The sequence below is a fragment of the Coregonus lavaretus genome, assembly GCF_964263955.1.
Source record: "Coregonus lavaretus genome assembly, chromosome: 36".
Lineage (NCBI taxonomy): Eukaryota > Metazoa > Chordata > Actinopteri > Salmoniformes > Salmonidae > Coregonus > Coregonus lavaretus.
In genome coordinates this window covers 23,591,494-23,612,932 of record NC_140023.1, presented here as the reverse complement: position 1 = coordinate 23,612,932, position 21,439 = coordinate 23,591,494, and the positions used below count along the sequence as shown (strand labels likewise).

Sequence of the window (21,439 nt, the reverse complement as noted above, 5' to 3'; positions counted from 1 at the left end):
GGCTAAGGTTCTAAAATTGAAAAGAGCATGTAAATAAATATTGGCAGTTCTGACAGTATCAAAATAAGCAAAGGGGAGGGGGGGGGGGAAACAGCCATCACATCATAGTTTTATTCTATTCATTAAAAAGTGTGATACACAAAGATTGTATTTTCCCAAAACAGTGTTCACACAGAATGTTGCTTCTGGTCTTGGATAGTTGAAAAAAAGAAAGGACTCAGTTATAAAATGTATGACAATGCCAGACAACTTAACCTTCATTTACAAACCATGCCTGTATAACCCCTGTACATAAAGATGTTTATTTAGTTCATTTTTTACAGCAAGTTAATATGCAGGTTTAAAATGTCTTAGACGTATGGTACACAACGAGGTGCCATAAATCAACTTCAGTATTGGAAATGAGAAAGAAGGCATTGCCACTTCTCATACATTTAAGGTACATACTGTATTTACAGCAGCAAAAACAAACGCTTTTTAAACACATCTAGTTAAGTGTACATAAATGTCACTTTGTTTGTGAAAACTCGGCACAATTGCCTCATTTCGTCTGACATTCACAACGTTTCAGGTTATGAAAACCAAAGATAACGTGAGGGACGTGGCTGACCAAAGAATGGAGAGCCGTTTAAAGCTTTAAATAATACATCAAGCCAAATAAAGAGTAAGTTCTGTCATCTCACTCTTTGGCAAGCAGCCAGCACACGCTTCTTAGAATCTTTTGAGACTGCTACATGAGATGTCCACAACCAGGGAAAGTGAAAGAAATGTAGATAGATAATGAATGGCCAAACAAAACAGAATTTGATAAGCATATGGTTCGATGGAAACTTCATGCAATTTCAGGCAATAACAGCGCCACCCGCCCCAGCCCAAGCACCCAAAAAAACAAAAATATATTTGTTTATAACCGAATGATTTGTTAAAAAAAACAAAAAAACACCCTGTAGTAAATCTGTACAACCAAAATACATTTGAGATCTACATCTAAAGTTACATTATTAAGGTTATATACACTTTTTTCCCCCTATCCATATATTATCTTTACAAGTAGACTTCATTCAAACCCAAACATTAAGAAAACATAAGACTAAACGGGTAACTGACTCGCATCAAACATCCATTTAAAACAATCTGTCATTTATCCTGTACTTCAAAACCTACCGTTGATCACACCTTCCTTTCCTGAATGTTTTTTCCCCCCCCATCTGTACAGCAAACTACAGTAGATCTAAAATATTTATCTTGGTTGGCTGATTTTAAAACTACTGTATTTGGAAATTAGATAGAACCACTCCCATATTTTGACTAACTCTGATAAGTTAGTATAGCATACAGTATATGTTAAGTGTCTAGTGTAGCTAGTAAAAATGAATGCGGAAGTCAGAATTCAATAATATAATGGCATTCTGAGTGACTCAGTAATACAAAATAGAATCAAGTCAGAGCATGGACGCAAACCCAACTCTCCGATATTCTAATACAATAGAACAAAGGCTTTCAATATGGCCTCTTCACTGAAGAGAGCTAGACTATTCCATAATAAAGATCTTTATGTTCTCTGGTGGTGGGTGGGACTGGATTGGAAAGGGGAAGCCATATTACGTTTTGAATATCATCTGCTCCAGAATGTTGGTTGAATGCAATTGATAAAAACAGAACCAGTGTGAATGTTCTTTTTTCCGCAGTTTTGCTCTTGTACAATCTTTGTTTTGCAACATTGAAATTCATTCAGAAAATGGAAAACTACATTTGAAAAAAAAATGCCTTCTGTTGGGGAAAGCGTCAGCTGATCTGTGGATCCCTTGTTTCTTGCGTCTGTCCTAGTCAATTTTCACATTTGTGTAGATCTTCCTCACGAAGGCACTTGTTCCCACATACCCAACAGCTCCTACAAAATAAAGATATATTACAAAATTGTCATTGCATCAATAACCATGCATGTTTTGCACTCTGAGCTACATGTAAAGACTATTGCGTTTACGGAATAACAACCTCCAAAGCCTAAACTGTAATATCATAAGAATCCCAATACTTGGATCAAATCAGATGCTGTGAAAAGAGAAGTGGAACTCACCACACATAATTCCCAGAGAAGAACTAAACACTGCCATGTAGCCAAAGTAAAAGGACGTCTGGAACAGACCATACATCCTGAAACAGATGGGACAAAACAACTGTCAGTGGATGTAATATACAGGAAGACATTGCTGAAACATCTTCCATACACTATCTACAATAGGGATGGTCATTTGAAAAAAAAATGTCTATGTTCGAGCACTTTCATGAAAATATTGGAGTACCCGCATGTTAGCGTGAAATGGGGCTGAAGGCAAGAAGTTTGCTGCATACCATCGGTTGTTCCAATTACACAACTGAAAACTTAAAAAAAGGTCAAAATGCAGCTGTTTTGATGTCAATATCAAATAATTTCTTATTGGTCTATTAACTAATTTACCACCTGGTGTTATCACCAGGCAGGCCAAAACTCCATCCCACCACAACAGGCAGACATTTCAGGCGGTCTCAGCTCTTCCACTAAATGGGCATTATCATCATTTTCACAATATTATTCCAACCTCATAGGTTAGCTGACAACGTCACGAAAACGATTCATACGCTTCAAATGGAGCAGAGAAGTCCGTGAGTTGTTGTGATTCTGGATGGCCAGATAACTACCAACAATGACAAGAAACTGCCATGTGGGGAATCGTAAGTAACTTGTTTCAGCTAGTTTCATCTGGTTCCTGATACCATGTCATGTTTTGAGGTGTTTTGACTGATTTCATGTCAATGCTAATATGGCTAAAATTAGCTAGCTAGCTAACCAAACAACTGTAACGATGTATTTGAGAGACAAAATGTGCTTCTTGTGCAAATGTACTTATGTTTTCAATAAACATTTTCACTGCACCTGACATACTCCAAACAATAAACACATCTTAAGAGTTAAATTCTGTCAGTGATTATAAATGTAACCTGCTAAACAGTTACATTTGTACATTGAGTATTTGTATTTGTTTTTTTAGTAAACAAATACAAACCTTGAATTGAGTACTCGCGCCCATCCCTAATCTATGACAGAATGCATTAGGGTTACACAGTCTTTTCTACAGTCAACAGATGATTTACTTCAGTTGTGTACAATATGTATTTTATATAAGAAAAATAGTATTGGAACTCACTTTGTTTTGAAGAAATAGTAGTAAAAGGAGTACATGTAAACATAAACTGCAGTGGATGCAGCAGAGAGAAAGCTTGTCCATTGCCTGAGAGGAGAAAAAAACAGGAGAACTTCAAATAAAACACCACAGATACCATAGCCAGCATGAGGATAGTGTGTTACAGTATCTTTAGTGTTCAGGATTTTCCTGAATTCAGCCGCGTTATAGTTCTTATACTTACACCTAAATCACACCAAGTGGTGTATAAGGCCCCCACACAAGGTCCCTCCATTTAATTAATGATTCAGGTAATCGTAGAGACAAGTAAATACATCGCTGGCTCTGTCTTCTACTCACCATCTGTAGTCCTCAGCATTGAGGAGGAAGTAAGTGCAGACAATGGTGACGCACACAGTGACAATGCAGAGGATAACCAGGACCAGCATCATGAACCCGTACACGTAGTAGATCTTGTAGGCCCAAAACGAAGTAAAGATGAAGTACCTGTAAAATAAGAAGCAAACAATGCATTTCCACTTCTAGCCATGAACAGGTTTTACATGGTGAATGATCGATCGGCTAAAAGTAGATCTACAGGTAACTGCCAAAATAAAGGAAACAACAACATAAAGTGTCTTAATAGAGCATTGGGTCACCAGAACAGCCTAAGCATAGACTCTATGAGTGTCTGGAACTCTATTGGATGGATGTGCCACCATTCTTACACGAACAATTCCATAATTTGGTGTTTTGTTTATGGCGGTGGAAAATTCCTACTCGGGCGCCGGTCCAGAATCTCCCATAAGTGTTCAATTGGGTTGAGATCTGGTGACCGAGACAGCCATGACATATGTAGTCCCCTGTAGCTCAGTTGGTAGAGCATGGCGCTTGCAACGGCAGGGTTGTGGGTTCGTTTCCCACGGGGGGCCAGTATGAAAATGTATGCACTCACTAATTGTAAGTCGCTCTGGATAAGAGCGTCTGCTAAATGACAAAAATGTCCAAAATTTTTTTTTTTTAAATGGCAGGGATCACCAACTGGCGGCCCGCGGGTGATTTTATTTGGCCCCTGAAGTTCTTAGCAAAAACATTGTTGGACATAAGACTGTAAAAAAAACAGCAAATCAGCTCCAAGTGATTTTAATTTAGGAAATCCGTTCCAAAGTATTCCCACGCATAATACAGATATATATGTGACCGTCTACAAATGTAAGCAAGGTGTGAAATAATGTTTTAGTCAAATATTATATCTGTGTGGGCTGCTTGCAGTCAATTTGCAGTCTACAAATTATTTGAAATTATGTTCCAGCCCCCTGATCATCCGCTCAATAAATAAATTGTCCTGCAGCTCGATCTAGTTGATGATCCCTGGCATATGGTTTACATCACGTGTCAAACTCATTCCACGGAGGGCCGAGAGTCTGCAGGGTTTCGTTTTACTTGATTGATGAATTAAGGTCGATGATTAGTTAAGAACTCCCCTCACCTGGTTGTCTAGGTCTTAATTGAAAGGAAAAACCAGCAGACACTAGGTCCTCCATGTAATGAGTTTGACACCCCTGATTTACATTGTTTTCAGGCACATCAAATGATTCAGAGACCACTCGTGCCCTGTGGATGGGGGCATTGTCATCCTGGAAGAGACCACTCCCATCAGGATAGAAATGAGTCACCATAGGTTGAAGGTGATCACCCAGAACGGCTGTGTATTATTGGCATTTACCTTGCCCTCTAAGGCAGGGTTTCCTAACCCTATCCTCGGGGCCCCCTCCCAGATGTTTCATATTTTTGTTTTAACCCTAAACTGGCACACCTGATTCAATTAGTCAACTAATCATCAAGCCTTTGACTATTTGAATCAGGCGTGCTAGTTTAAAGTTAAAACAATGGTGTGAAACGTCTGGGGGGGGCGAGGAGAGGGTTGGGAAACCCTGCTCTAAGGGGTTGAATGGACCTAAACCATGCCAGGAAAATGCACCCCACAACATAACAGAGCTGCCAGAAGTATTCCCTTTATTTAGGTAGTTACCTGTATCTAGATTATAGTATAGTGAGGTTAAAGTGAGGCAGGACTTACATTTCGATGAAAATGGAACCAAATGGAAGGATTCCTCCCAGACAGACAATGACAGCTGGCTCCATGAACCTGTAAAATTTGATCATTTACAGTCAACTCACAATACTAACAGAGTGTCACCAATTGTTTACAATCAGAGCTATACAAGGAGCAAACATAGTCCATATCAGCACTTGGGCCTTAAAACAAACACTTGGGCCTCCAATAAATGTAAAAACAAATGTCACACATACAGTGAGTGAAAAAAGTATTTGATCCCCTACTGATTTTGTACGTTTGCCCACTGACAAAGAAATGATCAGTCTATAATTTTAATGGTAGGTTTATTTGAACAGTGAGAGACAGAATAACAACAACAAAATCCTGAAAAACGCATATAAAAAATGTTATAAATTGATTTGCATTTTAATGAGGGAAATAAGTATTTGACCCCCTCTCAATCAGAAAGATTTCTGGCTCCCAGGTGTCTTTTATACAGGTAATGAGCTGAGATTAGGAGCACTCCCTTTAAGAGTGTGCTCCTAATCTCAGCTCATTACCTGTATAAAAGACACCTGTCCACAGAGGCAATTAATCCATCAGATTCCAAACTCTCCACCATGGCCAAGACCAAAGAGCTCTCCAAGGATGTCAGGGACAAGATTGTAGACCTACACAAGGCTGGAATGGGCTACAAGACCATCGCCAAGCAGCTTGGTGAGAAGGTGACAACAGTTGGTGCGATTATTCGCAAATGGAAGAAACACAAAATAATTTCAATCTCCCTCGGCCTGGGGCTCCATGCAAGATCTCACCTCGTGGAGTTGCAATGATCATGAGAATGGTGAGGAATCAGCCCAGAACTACACGGGAGGATCTTGTCAATGATCTCAAGGCAGCTGGGACCATAGTCACCAGGAAAACAGTTGGTAACACACTACGCCGTGAAGGACTGAAATCCTGCAGCGCCCACAAGGTCCCCCTGCTCATTAAAGCACATATACAGGGCCGTCTGAAGCGTGCCAATGAACATCTGAATGATTCAGAGGAGAACTGGGTGAAAGTGTTGTGGTCAGATGAGAACAAAATGGAGCTCTTTGGCATCAACTCAACTCGCCGTGTTTGGAGGAGGAGGAATGCTACCTATGACCCCAAGAACACCATCTCCACGTCAAACATGGAGGTGGAAACATTATGCTTTGGGGGTGTTTTTCTGCTAAGGGGACAGGACAACTTCACTGCATCAAAGGGACGATGGACGGGGCCATGTACCGTCAAATCTTGGGTGAGAACCTCCTTCCCTCAGCCAGGGCATTGAAAATGGGTCGTGGATGGGTATTCCAGCATGACAATGACCCAAAACACATGGCCAAGGCAACAAAGGAGTGGCTCAAGAAGAAGCACATTAAGGTCCTGGAGTGGCCTAGCCAGTCTCCAGACCTTAATCCCATAGAAAATCTGTGGAGGGAGCTGAAGGTTCGAGTTGCCAAACGTCAGCCTCGAAACCTTAATGACTTGGAGAAGATCTGCAAAGAGGAGTGGGACAAAATCCCTCCTGAGATGTGTGAAAACCTGGTGGCCAACTACAAGAAACGTCTGACCTCTAATTGCCAACAAGGGTTTTGCCACCAAGTACTAAGTCATGTTTTGCAGAGGGGTCAAATACTTATTTCCCTCATTAAAATGCAAATCAATTTATAACATTTTTGACATGCGTTTTTCTGGATTTTTTGTTGTTGTTATTCTGTCTCTCACTGTTCAAATAAACCTACCATTAAAATTATAGACTGATCATGTCTTTGTCAGTGGGCAAACGTACAAAATCAGCAGGGGATCAAATACTTTTCCCCCCTCACTGTAGATAGCTATTATTAAGTAATGCTGTACAAAAAAAAGTCATAGATACCATTTCTTCTCAGGGATTGGCCGTGGCACTGCATTGACACGACAGGGAAAGTTGGGCTGGCCAGAGAGGTTCCTTCCCAGAATGGTCCCCACAAGGTTGAGTGGCAGGATAACAAACAAACAAATACAGCAAACAGCCACCTGAAAACAAAATGCAATAGTAGAATCCATGAGAAAGGTTTCATAGTGAGAGAGCAGACAATATTTCAGAAAATACACTTTTAGGTTAATTTGATGTAAACACTAACAGGAAGACGGAATAAAATCGGCATGCCGATTTCTATGAGATAAAATGTGCTAGTTGTTTCGGCGGGTGTTGAGCGAGTGGCATCTAGACTCACCATGGTGCCAAAGGGGATGGCTCGGGAGGCATGGTAGTACATGGCGATGAAGTTGATGAAGAAGGCTGTCCCGCACACCATGGCAGGGATCAGGAAGGCCCCGATAAACATCTGTTTAATCCATCGTCTGCCTATGTGATCAAGGATCATCAGTTATCATAAGGGTGGACATTATGGGTGAATTACAATAATCCACCACGTGTTACTTAAACATAATCACACTAACAATGTAGCCTAATTTGTCAATATCCATGTCAAAATGTTTCAAACACACCAAGTATCACAAACAATGTTTTGACAACCCAAGCTCCATGTTCAGGTTAAGAAAATGTCATAGGTGACAATATTCTGTCTGCAAAACTGCCCTTGCAGAATGCATTAATAATAGAAGTGTGCTGTGTAGGAAGAGTTTCTATTTTTAAGAAAAACCCTTACATACCTCCTTGTTTTGCATACAAACTTCCGCCAAAATAGCCATTGACGGGAGAGGTGGCAGCATACACAAAGATGGCTGTGCTCAGCATGGATCCTCTCCTGTAGAGGCAAATGGGAAGCCGCAGTGTGCGTACACACACGTTAGACAGCAGTGAAGAAACACACTACTAGGTGTCTGTCTGCAGGTGGTGCTCATCACTTACTCGGTGTACAGATCCTCAACCATGGCCACGATGATGACGATGAAGGAGACAGAGAAGATCTGGCATCCAGAGCCAATAAGGGAGGAGAAGATCATGGGGTGGCTGGACGGCCGGAACACGTCTCCATGGACCTGCTTCCACCCATACTCATCCCCCAGGTCCCTGTCCTGCAGCAGGGAGAAGCGGGAAAAGGCCAGGGGTACATTAAGACAAAGGATATGAAGCTAGTCAAAATCATACGAAGTACTGGAGCCTAAACTAATACAGCAAAATATTAAGCGCATGTTGTTCAATTTAAGTTTATATCATTAATGCTACCAAGGCCATGGAACGTTACCATGTCATCCATTTCCTCCTCTTTGCTGTATCTAGCATAGTCTTTCCTTAGCGTTCTCATCAGGATCATGGACACCAGGCCAACCAGGAAGATAACCATCATGAAGGAGTTGAAGATGGAAAACCAGTGAATCTAAAGAAGAAGAAGATGTTTCGTTACCACACCACAAGGAATATCGAAAATGCACACAAAGAACCCATCCCTAGATTCTTCTGCTGAGTATAGAACATGACATCCTTGAGAATTGTTCAAACAGGCTGATCACTTTTTCTGTATTTTGCAGTTCAGTGCAAAATTGCATTGTTTTTCTGATAAGAAGAGACTTACTCTGTGTTGGAAAAAAGATGGATCAAGATACTTGTCAAATCGGTCTTCAAACTTCACATCTGACTTCTTCCACTTTACCTGTGGTAAAAGAGATGTTTTACTCAATTGTTCCTTTGGCGAATGAGCCACGTATGGATGATGATGTAGGTGACTGCTAAATGACTAAAATGTAAATGTGACCTTACTTTATGTAAAACAATATAAAGCTCTGTGGGAAATTTCATCACATCTCCAAAATACATATTCAACCCTGTGTATATTAGAAAAATCCAGTCCCATTTCCCATCTCTAACATGAAATTGCAAATACTTACAGAGTACGACATTGCAATTCTTGTGTTGGGCACAAGCTTGACTTTGCCTTCACTTGTCAGGTTGACATCGACAATTCGGTTGCCATTGAAGCCGATCTCCAATTTCTTGTAAGTCCACAGATAATGATCCTCTCCATTTTCATCTGCCTCACCGACAATTCCTAGAATATAGAGAGATGTGTGGGATAAGTGCACTGCTACCATAAATGTACTGGCAACTTGGCAAGTATGGTGTGGAATGCTGTAACCAGATCCAGGGCCAAAGTCTATATTTATTCAGACTCAGAATATGGAAGTATTCCGTATGGGTAAAAACTTGGGCCATTTGCCCCACCTCCTGTGCATACATATTTGTGCATATGTACAGTGGTTTGCAAAAGTATTCAGACCCCTTGGATTTGTTCAATTTTTATTGCCTTACAAAGTGGGATTAAAATGGATTTCATTGTCATTTGTGTCAACAATCTACACAAAATACTCTGTCAAAGTGGAAGAAAAAATATATATTTGTAATAAATGTATAAGTAAAATAGTTGTTGCATAATTATTCAGCCCCTTTGTATAAGCAAGCCTAAATTAGTTAAAGAGTCAAACTTGGCTTAACAAATCACATGGTAACTTACATGGACTCACTGTGTGAAATAATAGGGGTTGACATGATTTTTGAAAGACTAACCCTTCCTCTGTCCCCCATACATACATCTGTAAGGTCCCTCAGTCAAGTATTGAATTTCAAGCACTGATTCAACTACAAAGACCAGGGAGCTCTTCGAAAGCCTCATTAAGAACGGCAGTGATTGGTAGATGGGTAACAATAACAAAATCAGACATTGAAGATCTCTTTAAGCATGATCAAGTTAATAATTATGCTGTGGATTACGTATTAAACCACCCAGACACATCAAAGATGTGAACTGAACTGAGCTTCAGGAGAGAAATGAAACTGCTCAGGGATGTTACCATGAGGCCATTGGTGAACTTAAAACAGCTACAGAGTTCAATGGCTGTGATGGGAGAAAACGGAGGATGGATCAACAACATTGTAGTGACTCCACAATAATGATCTAAATGACAGATTGAAAAGAACAAAAATATAAAAAAAATTCCAAAACATGCATCTTCCACGCAACAAGGCACTAAAGTAATACTGCAAAAAAAAAATACACCTTTTGGCCTAAATGCAAAGTCTTATGTTTGGGGAAAATCCAACAACACATCACTGAGTAACTGCCTCCTTATTTTCAAGCATGGTGGTGGCTGCATCATGGTATGGGTATGAAGAGGGCATGACAATGCCTCTTGCCCCTCAGGAGGCAGAAAAGCTTGGCTTGGAATACAGATATGCATATGTTGGTCACAGATACCTGTGGGTGACATACAGTATGTCTGGTGAGTATGCTGGCCATGAAAGAACTGGGACATTTTCATCTTCCAGGAATTGTGTACAGATCATTGTGACATGGGGCCGTGCATTATCATGCTGAAACATGAGGTGATGGCAGCAAATTAATGGTACGACAATGGGCCTCAGGATCTCGTCACGGTATCTCTGTGCATTCAAATTGCCATTGATAAAATGTAATTGTGTTCGTTGTCCGTAGCTTATGCCTGCCCATACCATAACCCCACCGCCACCATGGGGCACTCTGTTCACATCAGCCAACCGCTCGCCTACACAACACCATACACGTGGTCTGCGATTGTGAGGCTGGTTGGACGTACTGCCAAATTCTCTAAAATGACACTGGAGGTGGCTTATGGTAAAGAAATGAACATTCAATTCTCTGGCAACAGCTCTGGTGGACATTCATGCAGTCAGCATACCAATTGCACACTCCCTCAACATCTGTGGCATTGTGTTGTGTTACAAAACTGCACATTTTAGATTGGCCTTCTGTCCCCAGCACAAGTTGCACCTGTGTAATAATCAGCTTCTTGATATGCCACACCTGTCAGGTGGATGGATTATCTTTGCAAAGGAGAAATGCTCACTAACAGGGATGTAAACATATTTGTGCACAACATTTGAGCAAAATAAGCTTTCTGTGCATATGGAACATTTCTGGGATCTTTTATTTCAGCTCATGAAACCAACAATTTACATGCGGTGTCACAGCCGGCCGTGACCGGGAGCCCCTTGGGGTGGCGCGCAATTGGCCCAGAGTCGTCCCGTTTCGGGGAGGGTTTGGAAGGGGGGGATTTCCTTGGCTCTAGCGACTCAATGTGGCGGGCCAGGCGCCTGCAAGCTGACTTCGGTCGTCAGTTGGACGGTGTTTCCGCCGAGACATTGGTGCGGCTGGCTGGCTTCCAGGTTAAGCGAGCAGTGTGTTAAGAAGCAGCGCGGCTTGGTAGGTCATGTTTCGGAGGACGCATGATTCTCGACCTTCGCCTCTCCTGAGTCTGTTGGGGAGTTGCAGCGATGAGACAAGATCGTAACTACCAATTGGATATCACAAAAACAGGGAGAAAAGAGGGGTAAAAAATGTTTTTACACACCAATCTCAATAAACCATTTCTGTACGGGCCACTTTGTGCACGGGGGCATTGTCATGCTGAAACAGGAAAAGGCCTTCCCCAAACTGTCGCCACAAAGTTGGAAGCAAAGAATGTCTAGAATGTCATTGTATGCTGTAGCGTTAAGATATCCCTTCACTGGAACTAAGGGGCCTAGCCTGAGTCCACTATTCCTCCTCCACCAAACATTACATTTGGCACTATGCATTCGGGCAGGGAAGGTTGACGACATCCGATCCTCATTTATTAAGTCAAATGACACCGCTGGTCCTGCTCACACTGCCCTACCCTATGCTTTGACTTCTTTCTCCCCTCTCTCTCCAGATGAAATCTTGCGACTTGTGATGGCCGGCCGCCCAACAACCTGCCCGCTTGACCCTATCCCCTCCTCTCTTCTCCAGACCATTTCCAGAGACCTTCTCCCTTACCTCACCTCGCTCATCAACTCATCCTTGACCGCTGGCCATGTCCCTTCCGTCTTCAAGAGAGCGAGAGTTGCACCCCTCCTCAAAAAACCTACACTCGATCCCTCCGATGTCAACAACTACAGACCAGTATCCCTTCTTTCTTTTCTCTCCAAAACTCTTGAGCGTGCCGTCTCTAGCCAACTCTCTCAGGATGTCCTTCTTGATCCAAACCAGTCAGGTTTCAAGACTGGTCATTCAACTGAGACTGCTCTTCTCTGTGTCACGGAGGCTCTCCGCACTGCTAAAGCTAACTCTCTCTCCTCTGCTCTTATCCTTCTAGACCTATCTGCTGCCTTTGATACTGTGAACCATCAGATCCTCCTCTCCACCCTCTCCGGCGCTGCTCACTCTTGGATTGCGTCCTAACTGACAGGTCGCTCCTACCAGGTGGCGTGGCGCGAATCTGTCTCCGCACCACGTGCTCTCACCACTGGTGTCCCCCAGGGCTCAGTTCTAGGCCCTCTCCTATTCTCTCTATACACCAAGTCACTTGGCTCTGTCATATCCTCACATGGTCTCTCCTATCATTGCTACGCAGACGACACACAATTAATTTTCTCCTTTCCCCCTTCTGATAACCAGGTGGCAAATCGCATCTCTGCATGTCTGGCAGACATATCAGTGTGGATGTCGGATCACCACCTCAAGCTGAACCTCGGCAAGACGTAGCTGCTCTTCCTCCCTGGGAAGGACTGCCCGCTCCATGATGTCGCCATCACGGTTGACAACTCCGTTGTGTCCTCCTCCCAGAGTGCAAAGAGCCTTGGCGTGACCCTGGACAACACCCTGTCGTTCTCTGCTAACATCAAAGCCGTGACCCAATCCTGCAGGTTCATGCTCTACAACATTCGCAGAGTACGACCCTACCTTACACAGAAAGCGGCAGAGGTCCTAATCCAGGCACTTGTCATCTCCCGTCTGGATTACTGCAACTCGCTGTTGGCTGGGCTCCCTGCCTGTGCCATTAAACCCCTACAACTTATCCAGAACGCCGCAGCCCGTCTGGTGTTCGACCTTCCCAAGTTCTCTCATGTCAACCTGCTCCTCCGCACACTCCACTGGCTTCCAGTTGAGGCTCGCATCTACTACAAGACCATGGAGCTTGCCTACGGAGCTGTGAGGGGAACGGCACCTCCTTACCTTCAGTCTCTGATCAGACCCTACACCCAAACGAGGGCACTACGTTCATCCACCTCTGGCCTGCTAGCTACCCTACCTCTACAGAAGCACAGTTCCCGCTCAGCTCAGTCAAAGCTATTTGCTGCTCTGGCACCCCAATGGTGGAACAAGCTCCCCCACGACGCCAGGACAGCGGAGTCACTGACCACCTTCCGAAGACACTTGAAACCCTACCTCTTTAAGGAATACCTGGAATAGTATAAAGTAATCCTTCTACCCCCCCCCCCCCCCCATAAAAAAAAAGAAGAAAAAAAGTGGTTGTCCCACTTACTATCATAAGTTGAATGCACCAATTTGTAAGTCGCTCTGGATAAGAGCGTCTGCTAAATGATGTAAATGTAAATGTAGCATTCTCCTGGCATCCGACAAACCCAGATTCATCTGTCGAACTGCTAATGGTGAAGCGTCATTCATCACTCCAGAGAACGCGTTTCCACTGCTCCAGAGTCCAATGACGGCGAGCTTTACACCAATCCAGTTGACACTTGGAATTGCGCATGGTGATCTTAGGCTTGTGTGCGGCTGCACGGCCGTGGAAACCCATTTCATGAAGCTCCCAACGAACAGTTCTTGCACTGACGTTGCTTCCAGAGGCAGTTTGGAACTCGGTAGTGAGTGTTGCAACCGAGGACAAACGGCGGTCCCGTTCTGTGAGCTTGTGTGGCCTTCCACTTCGCGGCTGAGCCGTTTCCACTTCACAATAACAGCACTTACAGTTGACCAGGGCAGCTCTACCAAGGCAGAAATTTGACAAACTGACTTTTTGGAAAAGTGGCATCCTATGATGGTGCCACATTGAAAGTCACTACTGCCAGTGTTTGTCTATGTAGATTGTATGGCTGTGTGTTCAATTTTATAAATCTGTCAGCAACGGGTGTGGCTGAAATAGCAGAATCCACTAATTTAAAGGGGTGTCCACATACACTATATATACAAATGTATCTATGCATGATTGTTTCCCTTTAAAAACAGGTCATAGACCATGATTGACGTCTTGGTTACCTGTACCCAGTTGAAAGCTCACAGGAAGGAACTTACCAAATCTGTAGTATGGCTAGGCTGATTCACATTACAACTACAGGCCCAATGACAAGATCTACTGTGAACCCAAATACAATTGGGTATTCAATGACTAAGTTCAGGAAAAATGGGGTTTGTAGGCACCATCCCATATAAAAGACCTCTATGTTTAAGACCTTCCTCATTACAGAACTGGGCCCTTCTCAACCTTAGTGAACTAGGCTTTTCCATAGATAACCTTTGTAATGGTCGAACCACTTTCTATACCAACCAGTGAGAGAGGTAATATATAAGCCAAGAAAAGTAGAACTTTCAGAATTAACATTTGGATGCTTTCTTTTCACCTGCCTCTGGAGCATGACTTTGAATCCCCATAACTAAATTACTGGACATGTCGCAACAGCGCTGTGTAGCAATATCACTCACCCCAGATGGGTAGATCATCAATGTACATTTGGTACCAATAGTGATTCTTAATGGCATAAACAAAGGCATCCCGTTTGGCTTTGTCCAGCTCGATTTCACAGTACGTTGTTTGCATGACTTCATCTGTGAGAACAAAACAACAACAAAAAGTGTTAGTATTAGTATGACATAACACACTACAAGAAGGAATGCAAGGCTGCTTTTGGATCTAACCTCATGCTAGGAAAGAATACAATTGACTACTCCAAATCACACAAAGCGGATCAAATAGTGACTAATAATATACATCTTTATTATTCCTGTCATTCCACAGAGTCCACATAAGTACAGCTGCCTGTGGGTGTAGCTTTTTGGATACCTTTGAACTTGATGTCTAGGCCACTAAACTCCAGCTCGACTCCCTGCAGAGCCTCTCCTAGCGTTTCATGGTAGTGGCTAATGGTCTTCTTGGTGCCCACACAGAAGGGCAGGGAGAAGTACTTGTACGTTTCTTGTCTGTTGTGGTAAGGCCCCACCGTATTCATCCATAAAACCACCTCCTCTTTATCTGTGTACTACGAAAGGGAAGAAACACATTACACATTTCAAACATGCTATACTTGATTTGCTTGTCGCCAGATGGCACCATTTGGTATTCTATTCAGTCAACATGGTAGTCTATTCCAAGCAGCCTCCATTCATAAAGATAATCAGATATCAGCTGTCTGTGACAAAAAAACATTGATATTGAGTCATAAAGTTACTGTTTAATGACCCCATGTCAAAACCAATGCACACATGACATACAAGCATGAGTCAACAGCAACGAAATGCATACTTAACTGCATACAGGTCTTTTCAACCTGAGTGACAGCTCAAGCAAGTACAAGCACTGTCATTTGTCGTTTTCATCTTGACAGTTATGGGCAGAACACAATGTAGCTACAACAACGTGCTTTATCAATGCAAAAACTCTGCTGATCACATTTACACTGACAACATAGCATTGGTAACTAAGGATATGTCTGCTTGCAGCTATCTGGTGGTGTAGTTAGTTACCTAGCTAGATGTTCATTCTTCACTGAGTGCGGATGCAAACTTAATAGCTAACGTTAGTGTGATAGCTGGCTACGCTACCAGATCAGGTTTAAGCATGATCAAACCACAAATCAAGACGTGCAAAATCATTTCATTTCCAATTGTACCATAAAACACGTTAGACGATTTGCTTTTGTCTTGACCATTGGATGTCCTACCTAGAACGACAGGCCTGAATAACCGGATCTGCAGTATTCGCACTGACATACTAGCTAGTTGGCTAGGGCATATTCCTAGCAGATATATTTTGCGATACGTAGCTAACTAGCAAATTAAGCAACTAAATAACCAAATGCTATAGATAACTGGTTATGCAAATTATTGCCCTCAATCAGTTATAGTTAGGCCTACTACTATGCACGGATGTCACTGGATGGCTAACTACTGTTAGCTAGCTTCTTTGCTAGCTAACGTTAGCTAACTAACGCTACGTGGTCCCCTAAGTTAACTTGTTCGCGAACGTTAGTTCTTGTATTAATTCTTTATCAACCTTTAAAAAGTGTTCAACCACAAATATAATATTAACTACATACATTATTCCTCTTATCTTAAATATAGACTAATCGGTTGTATAATGTAGCTAGCTAACGAGCCAGAATGTCCATTATTTTCACCGCCACACACAAGGCTTTCCATTTTCAATCGGCCTCAAATGATCTTACCGTGTGTTCGTGTTCATCTGCCTCGATCAGCATTAATAACTCGGCAAACGAAAGAAGAACCACAACTGCAATCTTCCACCTGGAAGACCCCATCCTTTTCTGGGGAAAGTTTACAGATTTGGGATGTTAGCTTTCTTAAGGCTATCCCACCTTCTTCCTGGTTGTATGACAGTGGCAGTTTTTTAGGATGCTCTTCATACGCATATGGCGTAAATTGCCTCACGAGCACACATCGCATTCGCAAGTGATTGATGCAAACATGTCACATGGCTTGTACTCGCCAATCAAAGTCGAAGACGATGACAAAACCGTTGAATAATGTAACTCCGGTTGTGGGCTTACACATTCCGCCACGTCATCCAACTGCGAGAACCAGAATTGCCTCACCTTTGTTGGCATGAATTATGGCCCTTAATTCAGGAGCGTTCCTGCAGGTAGGCATTCATGAATCTGCAGGAACACCCTCCCCCTTCCTCTTTGAATGTGGGTCAAAAGGGAAATAACAGTATTATCTGAGTTTTTTCACTCCCGCCTGGTGGGTATGTTAACAGAACTGTGGGAAAACAGTGCCCGACAGGTGGGGCGAAGGACACTATACCGGTCGCCCCCGCCTCCCGCTAGTACAGCAGGCGGGAGACAATGGCGAAACAGTGTGCTAACTAGCTAGCGGCACTGTGTGCTAGCTTGCTTGTTAGCTAGCACAGTAGGCGTGAGTGACACCTTTTGCTAGGTTTCTAGTTAACACACGGTGTCACCTCCGGCTTCCGCCTGCTGTGTACTGGAGTGCTCCTTGGGACTAGCTGGCTGAGCTAGCACAGTGTCCTTCACTCCAGTCTGCCGAACACCTACCCTCGCTGTCGTTAACAGAACTGCGGGGGGAAAAAAGTGGCCGACAGGCAGGGGCGAAGGACACTACCAGTACAGATAGAACAATGAGGTTGAGTTATAAAAATCTTTGCTACAGGTGTGTGCTAGCTATATGTAGCTACTGTTGTCGGCCCCGCCTCTTCTTCTTCTGTGGGGTTTATCGGCAGTTGGCATCCAATGTTATGGTGCATTACCGCCATCTACTGTACTGGAGTCATAGCTTTAAAATGAACCAATATTAGTATAAAGAGGGGTTCCTGCAGATGCTGGAACGCCCCGAATCGCGGGCTGCAGTTGTACCCTTCTCGGCCCACTTCTCATGTATGACTATTGCGTTCTCATGCTAATTGGAACTAGAAAACACAGCAATTTTCGACTTGCTCATTAGTTGAACGCGGCAAGCGTATAACTACAACCAGTTAGCAAGTCGAACATTTCGGAGTTCCGACTAGCACTTGAATGCGGCATACACTGGTGATATCTAACTCATTTAACATATTTGTCATCATCATCATATCTGCTTGGAATGCTAGGTACATCTCATTACATCATGTGACAATCATAAAATATGTATCACTGTATCATTTTCCACTGTAGTGATTTGTCTCTTTTAGTCTTTATCTCAGACTTAGCCAGCCATGTAAAACATCCAACAAGTCCTTTTCAATCTATTTTATTTAACCTTTAATTAACCAGGCAAGTCAATTAAGAACAAATTCTTATTTACAATGTCGGCCCAGCGAGAGGCAAAATAATAACACGGCAGCAGCACAAACATTGTCAGGCACAGACAACAGCTCAAAGAAAAAAATGGTAAAGACAAAAACACAAAGCGAAGCAGCCACAAATGTCAGTAAGATTCAGTCTTTGAATGTAGAGATGGAGATTAAACTGTCCAGTTTGTGTTTTTTTTGCAGCTCGTTCCAGTCACTAGCTGTAGCGAACTAAAAAGAGGAGCAACCCAGGGATGTGTGTGCTTTGGTGACCTTTAACAGAATGTGACTGGCAGAACAGTGTGTGTGCATAGAGTCAGTGCAAGAGAGTTAGTTCAATAAAGGGTAAATGCAGGTAGTCCGGGTTGCCATTTGATTAGCTATTTAGCAGCCTTGTTTAGAAGTCTCATGGCTTAGGGGTAGAAGCTGTTCAGGGCCCTGTTGGTTCCAGACTTGGTGCACTGATACCGCTTTCTGTGCTGTAGCAGAGAGAACAGTCTATGGCTTGGGTGGCTGGTGTCTTTGACAATTCTTTGGGCCTTCCTCTGACACCGCCTGATATAGAGGTCCTGGATGGCAGTGAGCACAGCCTCAATGATGTACTGGGCCGTACTCACCACCCTCTGTAGCGCCTTGCAGTCGGGTGCCTTGCAGTTGCCATACCAAGCGGTGATGTAGCCAGTCAAGATACTCTCAATGCTGCAACTGTGGAACTTTTTGAGGATCTGAGGGTCCATGCCAAATCTTTTCAGCCTCCTGAGGGGGAAGAGGTGCTGTCGTGCCCTCTTCACAACTGTGTGGGTGTGTGTGGATCATGTTAATTCCTTCATGATGTGGACACTGAGAAACTTGAAGTGCTCGACCCGCTCCAATACAGCCCCATCGATGTGGATGGGGGCGTGCTCGCCCCTCTGTTTCCTGTAGTCCACGATCAGCTCCTTTGTCTTGCTGACGTTAAGGGAGAGGTTTTTGTCCTGGCAGCACACTGCCAGGTCTCTCTGATCTCATCCCTATAGGCTGCCTCATCATCATCAGTGATCAGTCCTATCACTGTCGTGTTGTCAGCAAACTTGATGATATTGTTGAAGTCGTGCGTGGCGACGCAGTCGTGGGTGAACAGGGAGTACAGGAGGGGACTAAGCACACATCCCTGAGGGACCCCCGTTTTGATGGTCAGCGTGGCAGATGTGCCGTTGCCTACCCTTACCGTCTGCAGGCATCCCGTCAGGATGTCCAGGATCCAGTTGCAGAGGGAGTTGTTCAGTCCCAGGGTCTTGAGCTTGGTGATGAGCTTGGAGGGGACTATGGTGTTGAATACTGAGCTGTAGTCAATGAACAGTATTCTTACATAGGTATTCCTTTTGTCCAGGTGGGTGAGGGCAGTGTGGAGTGCAATAGAGATTGCATCATCTGTGGATCTATTGGGGAGATAATCAAATTGGAGTGGGTCCAATATGTCTGGGATGATGGTGTTGATGTGAGCCATGAGCAGCCTTTCAAAGCATTTCATGGCTATAGATGTGAGTGCTACGGGGTGATAGTCATTTAGGCAGGTTACCTTGGTGTTCTTGAGCACAGGGACTATGTTGGTCTGCTTGAAACAAGTTGGTATTACAGATCGCGTCAGGGTTAGGTTGAAAATGTCAGTGAAGACACTTGCCAGCTGGTCAGCGCATGCTCTGAGTACGCATCCTGGTATTCCGCCTGGCCCCGCAGCCTTGTAAATGTTAACCTGTGTATCCCTTTTTTGCAGTCAAATGACCGAATGGCCTCTTAGGTGGAATGTTATTTTTTATAATGTCATAATTAATACAATTACTTTTTTTACTCTGAAAAGCCGGTGTTTCTATGTCAAACGGTTTTCTTATATTTCAGTCTTCTGTGATGTATATAAAGTGTAATATAGGGATGCAAACTCAAAATTGAATACATTTCAACTCTAAATCTGACATGGTACAGGTCTCTTCTTTTTTTAAGCCCATAACCATGTGTGAGGTGTTTATTTTTGTTTCAAAGTAGATGTGTTTAAGACTACCAAGAAACACTGTGTGACCCTGATTTAGCCAACTGCAGTAAAAGGTTAAAAGGTCTTACTCAAATCAGCTACAGAGAGTGAGATCACACAGTCATCCAGAACAGCTGGTGCTCTCATGCATGGTTCAGTGTTGCCTCGGAGCGAGCATAGAATACATTTAACTCGTCTGGTAGGCTTGCGTCACTGGGTAGCTCGTGGCTGGGTTTCCCTTTGTAATCCGTGATGGTTTGCAAGCCCTGACACATCCGTCGAGCTGCAGTAGGATTCGAGCTTAGTCCTGTATTGATGCTATGCCTGTTTGATGGCTCGTCGGAGGTCGTAGCATAATTTGTTATAGGCAGCCGGATTAGTGTCCTGCTCCTTGAAAGTGGCAGCTCTAGCCTTTAGCTCAGTGCTGATATTGCCTGTAATCCATGGTTTCTGGTTGGGGTATGTACGGTGACAGTGGGGATGACATCGTCGATGCAGTTATTTTCCAATCTGTGCTAGCGAAACAGTCCTGTAGCTTAGCATCCACACCACTTCTGTATTGAGCGCGTCACTGGTACTTCCGGTTTGAGTTTTTGCTTGTAAGCAGAAAGCAGGAGGATAGAGTTATGGTCTGATTTGCCAAAGGTAGGGTGAGGGAGGGCCTTGTATCCGTTTCTGTATGTGGAATAAAGGTGATCTAGAGTTTTGTCACCTCTAGTTGCACAGGTGACATGCTGGTAAAAATGAGGTAAAACTGATTTCAATTTCCCTGCATTAAAATCACCAGCCACGAGAAACACAGCTTCTGAATGTGCATCTTGTTTGCTTATAGCCCTATACAGCTCGTTGAGTGCGGTCTTAGTGCCAGCGTCAGTTTGTTGTGGTAAATAGACATGTACGAAAAATAAAGATGAAAACTCTCTTAGTAAATAGTATGGTCTGCAGCGTATCATCATATTCTCACTCAGGCAAGCAACAATTCAAGACGTCCTTAACATTAGAGATCACGCATCAGCTGTTTTTAGCAAAGAGACATACCCCTACTCCCTTCGTCTTACCCGAGTCTGCCCTCCGGTCTTGACAATGCATAGAAAAACCACAGAGATGTATATCCATGTCCTCTTTCAGCCACAACTCTGAGAAACATAGGATATTACAGTTTTTCAGGTCCTGTTGATAGGATAGTCTTGAACAGAGCTCATCCAGTTTGTTCTCCAGTGATTGCACGGTCTCCGCTGCTTCCTCTTGCGAGTCCCGGGGATTAGGGCCTGGTCTGGAGTAAGCAGAACGTCCAGAGCTGCCGACTCATTGAAGTAGAAATGTTAATCTAAATTGAGGTTAGTGAACGCTGTTCTGATGTCCAGAAGCTGTTTTCGGTCATAGGAATGATGGCGGATACATTATGTACAAAAAAAGGGGGGGGCATTC

At 43.4% G+C, this 21,439-nt stretch overlaps 1 protein-coding gene across 1 annotated transcript; it reads right to left on the bottom strand.

Annotated features, from left to right (window-relative positions):
• Window positions 1-89: 89 nt before the first annotated feature.
• LOC311110715 (transmembrane 9 superfamily member 3) lies at window positions 90-16,604 on the bottom strand. Its single transcript, XM_084153275.1, has 15 exons — window positions 16,427-16,604; window positions 15,046-15,241; window positions 14,688-14,810; window positions 9,082-9,242; window positions 8,769-8,846; window positions 8,442-8,573; window positions 8,105-8,271; window positions 7,906-8,000; window positions 7,467-7,597; window positions 7,127-7,266; window positions 5,242-5,310; window positions 3,522-3,668; window positions 3,186-3,269; window positions 2,078-2,154; window positions 90-1,891 (listed from the first exon to the last, which is right to left on the bottom strand). Exons 1-15 carry the CDS (start codon window positions 16,517-16,519, stop codon window positions 1,824-1,826), a joined length of 1,761 nt encoding a protein of 586 aa, XP_084009401.1. The 5' UTR covers window positions 16,520-16,604; the 3' UTR covers window positions 90-1,823.
• Between the last annotated feature and the right edge of the window lie 4,835 nt (window positions 16,605-21,439).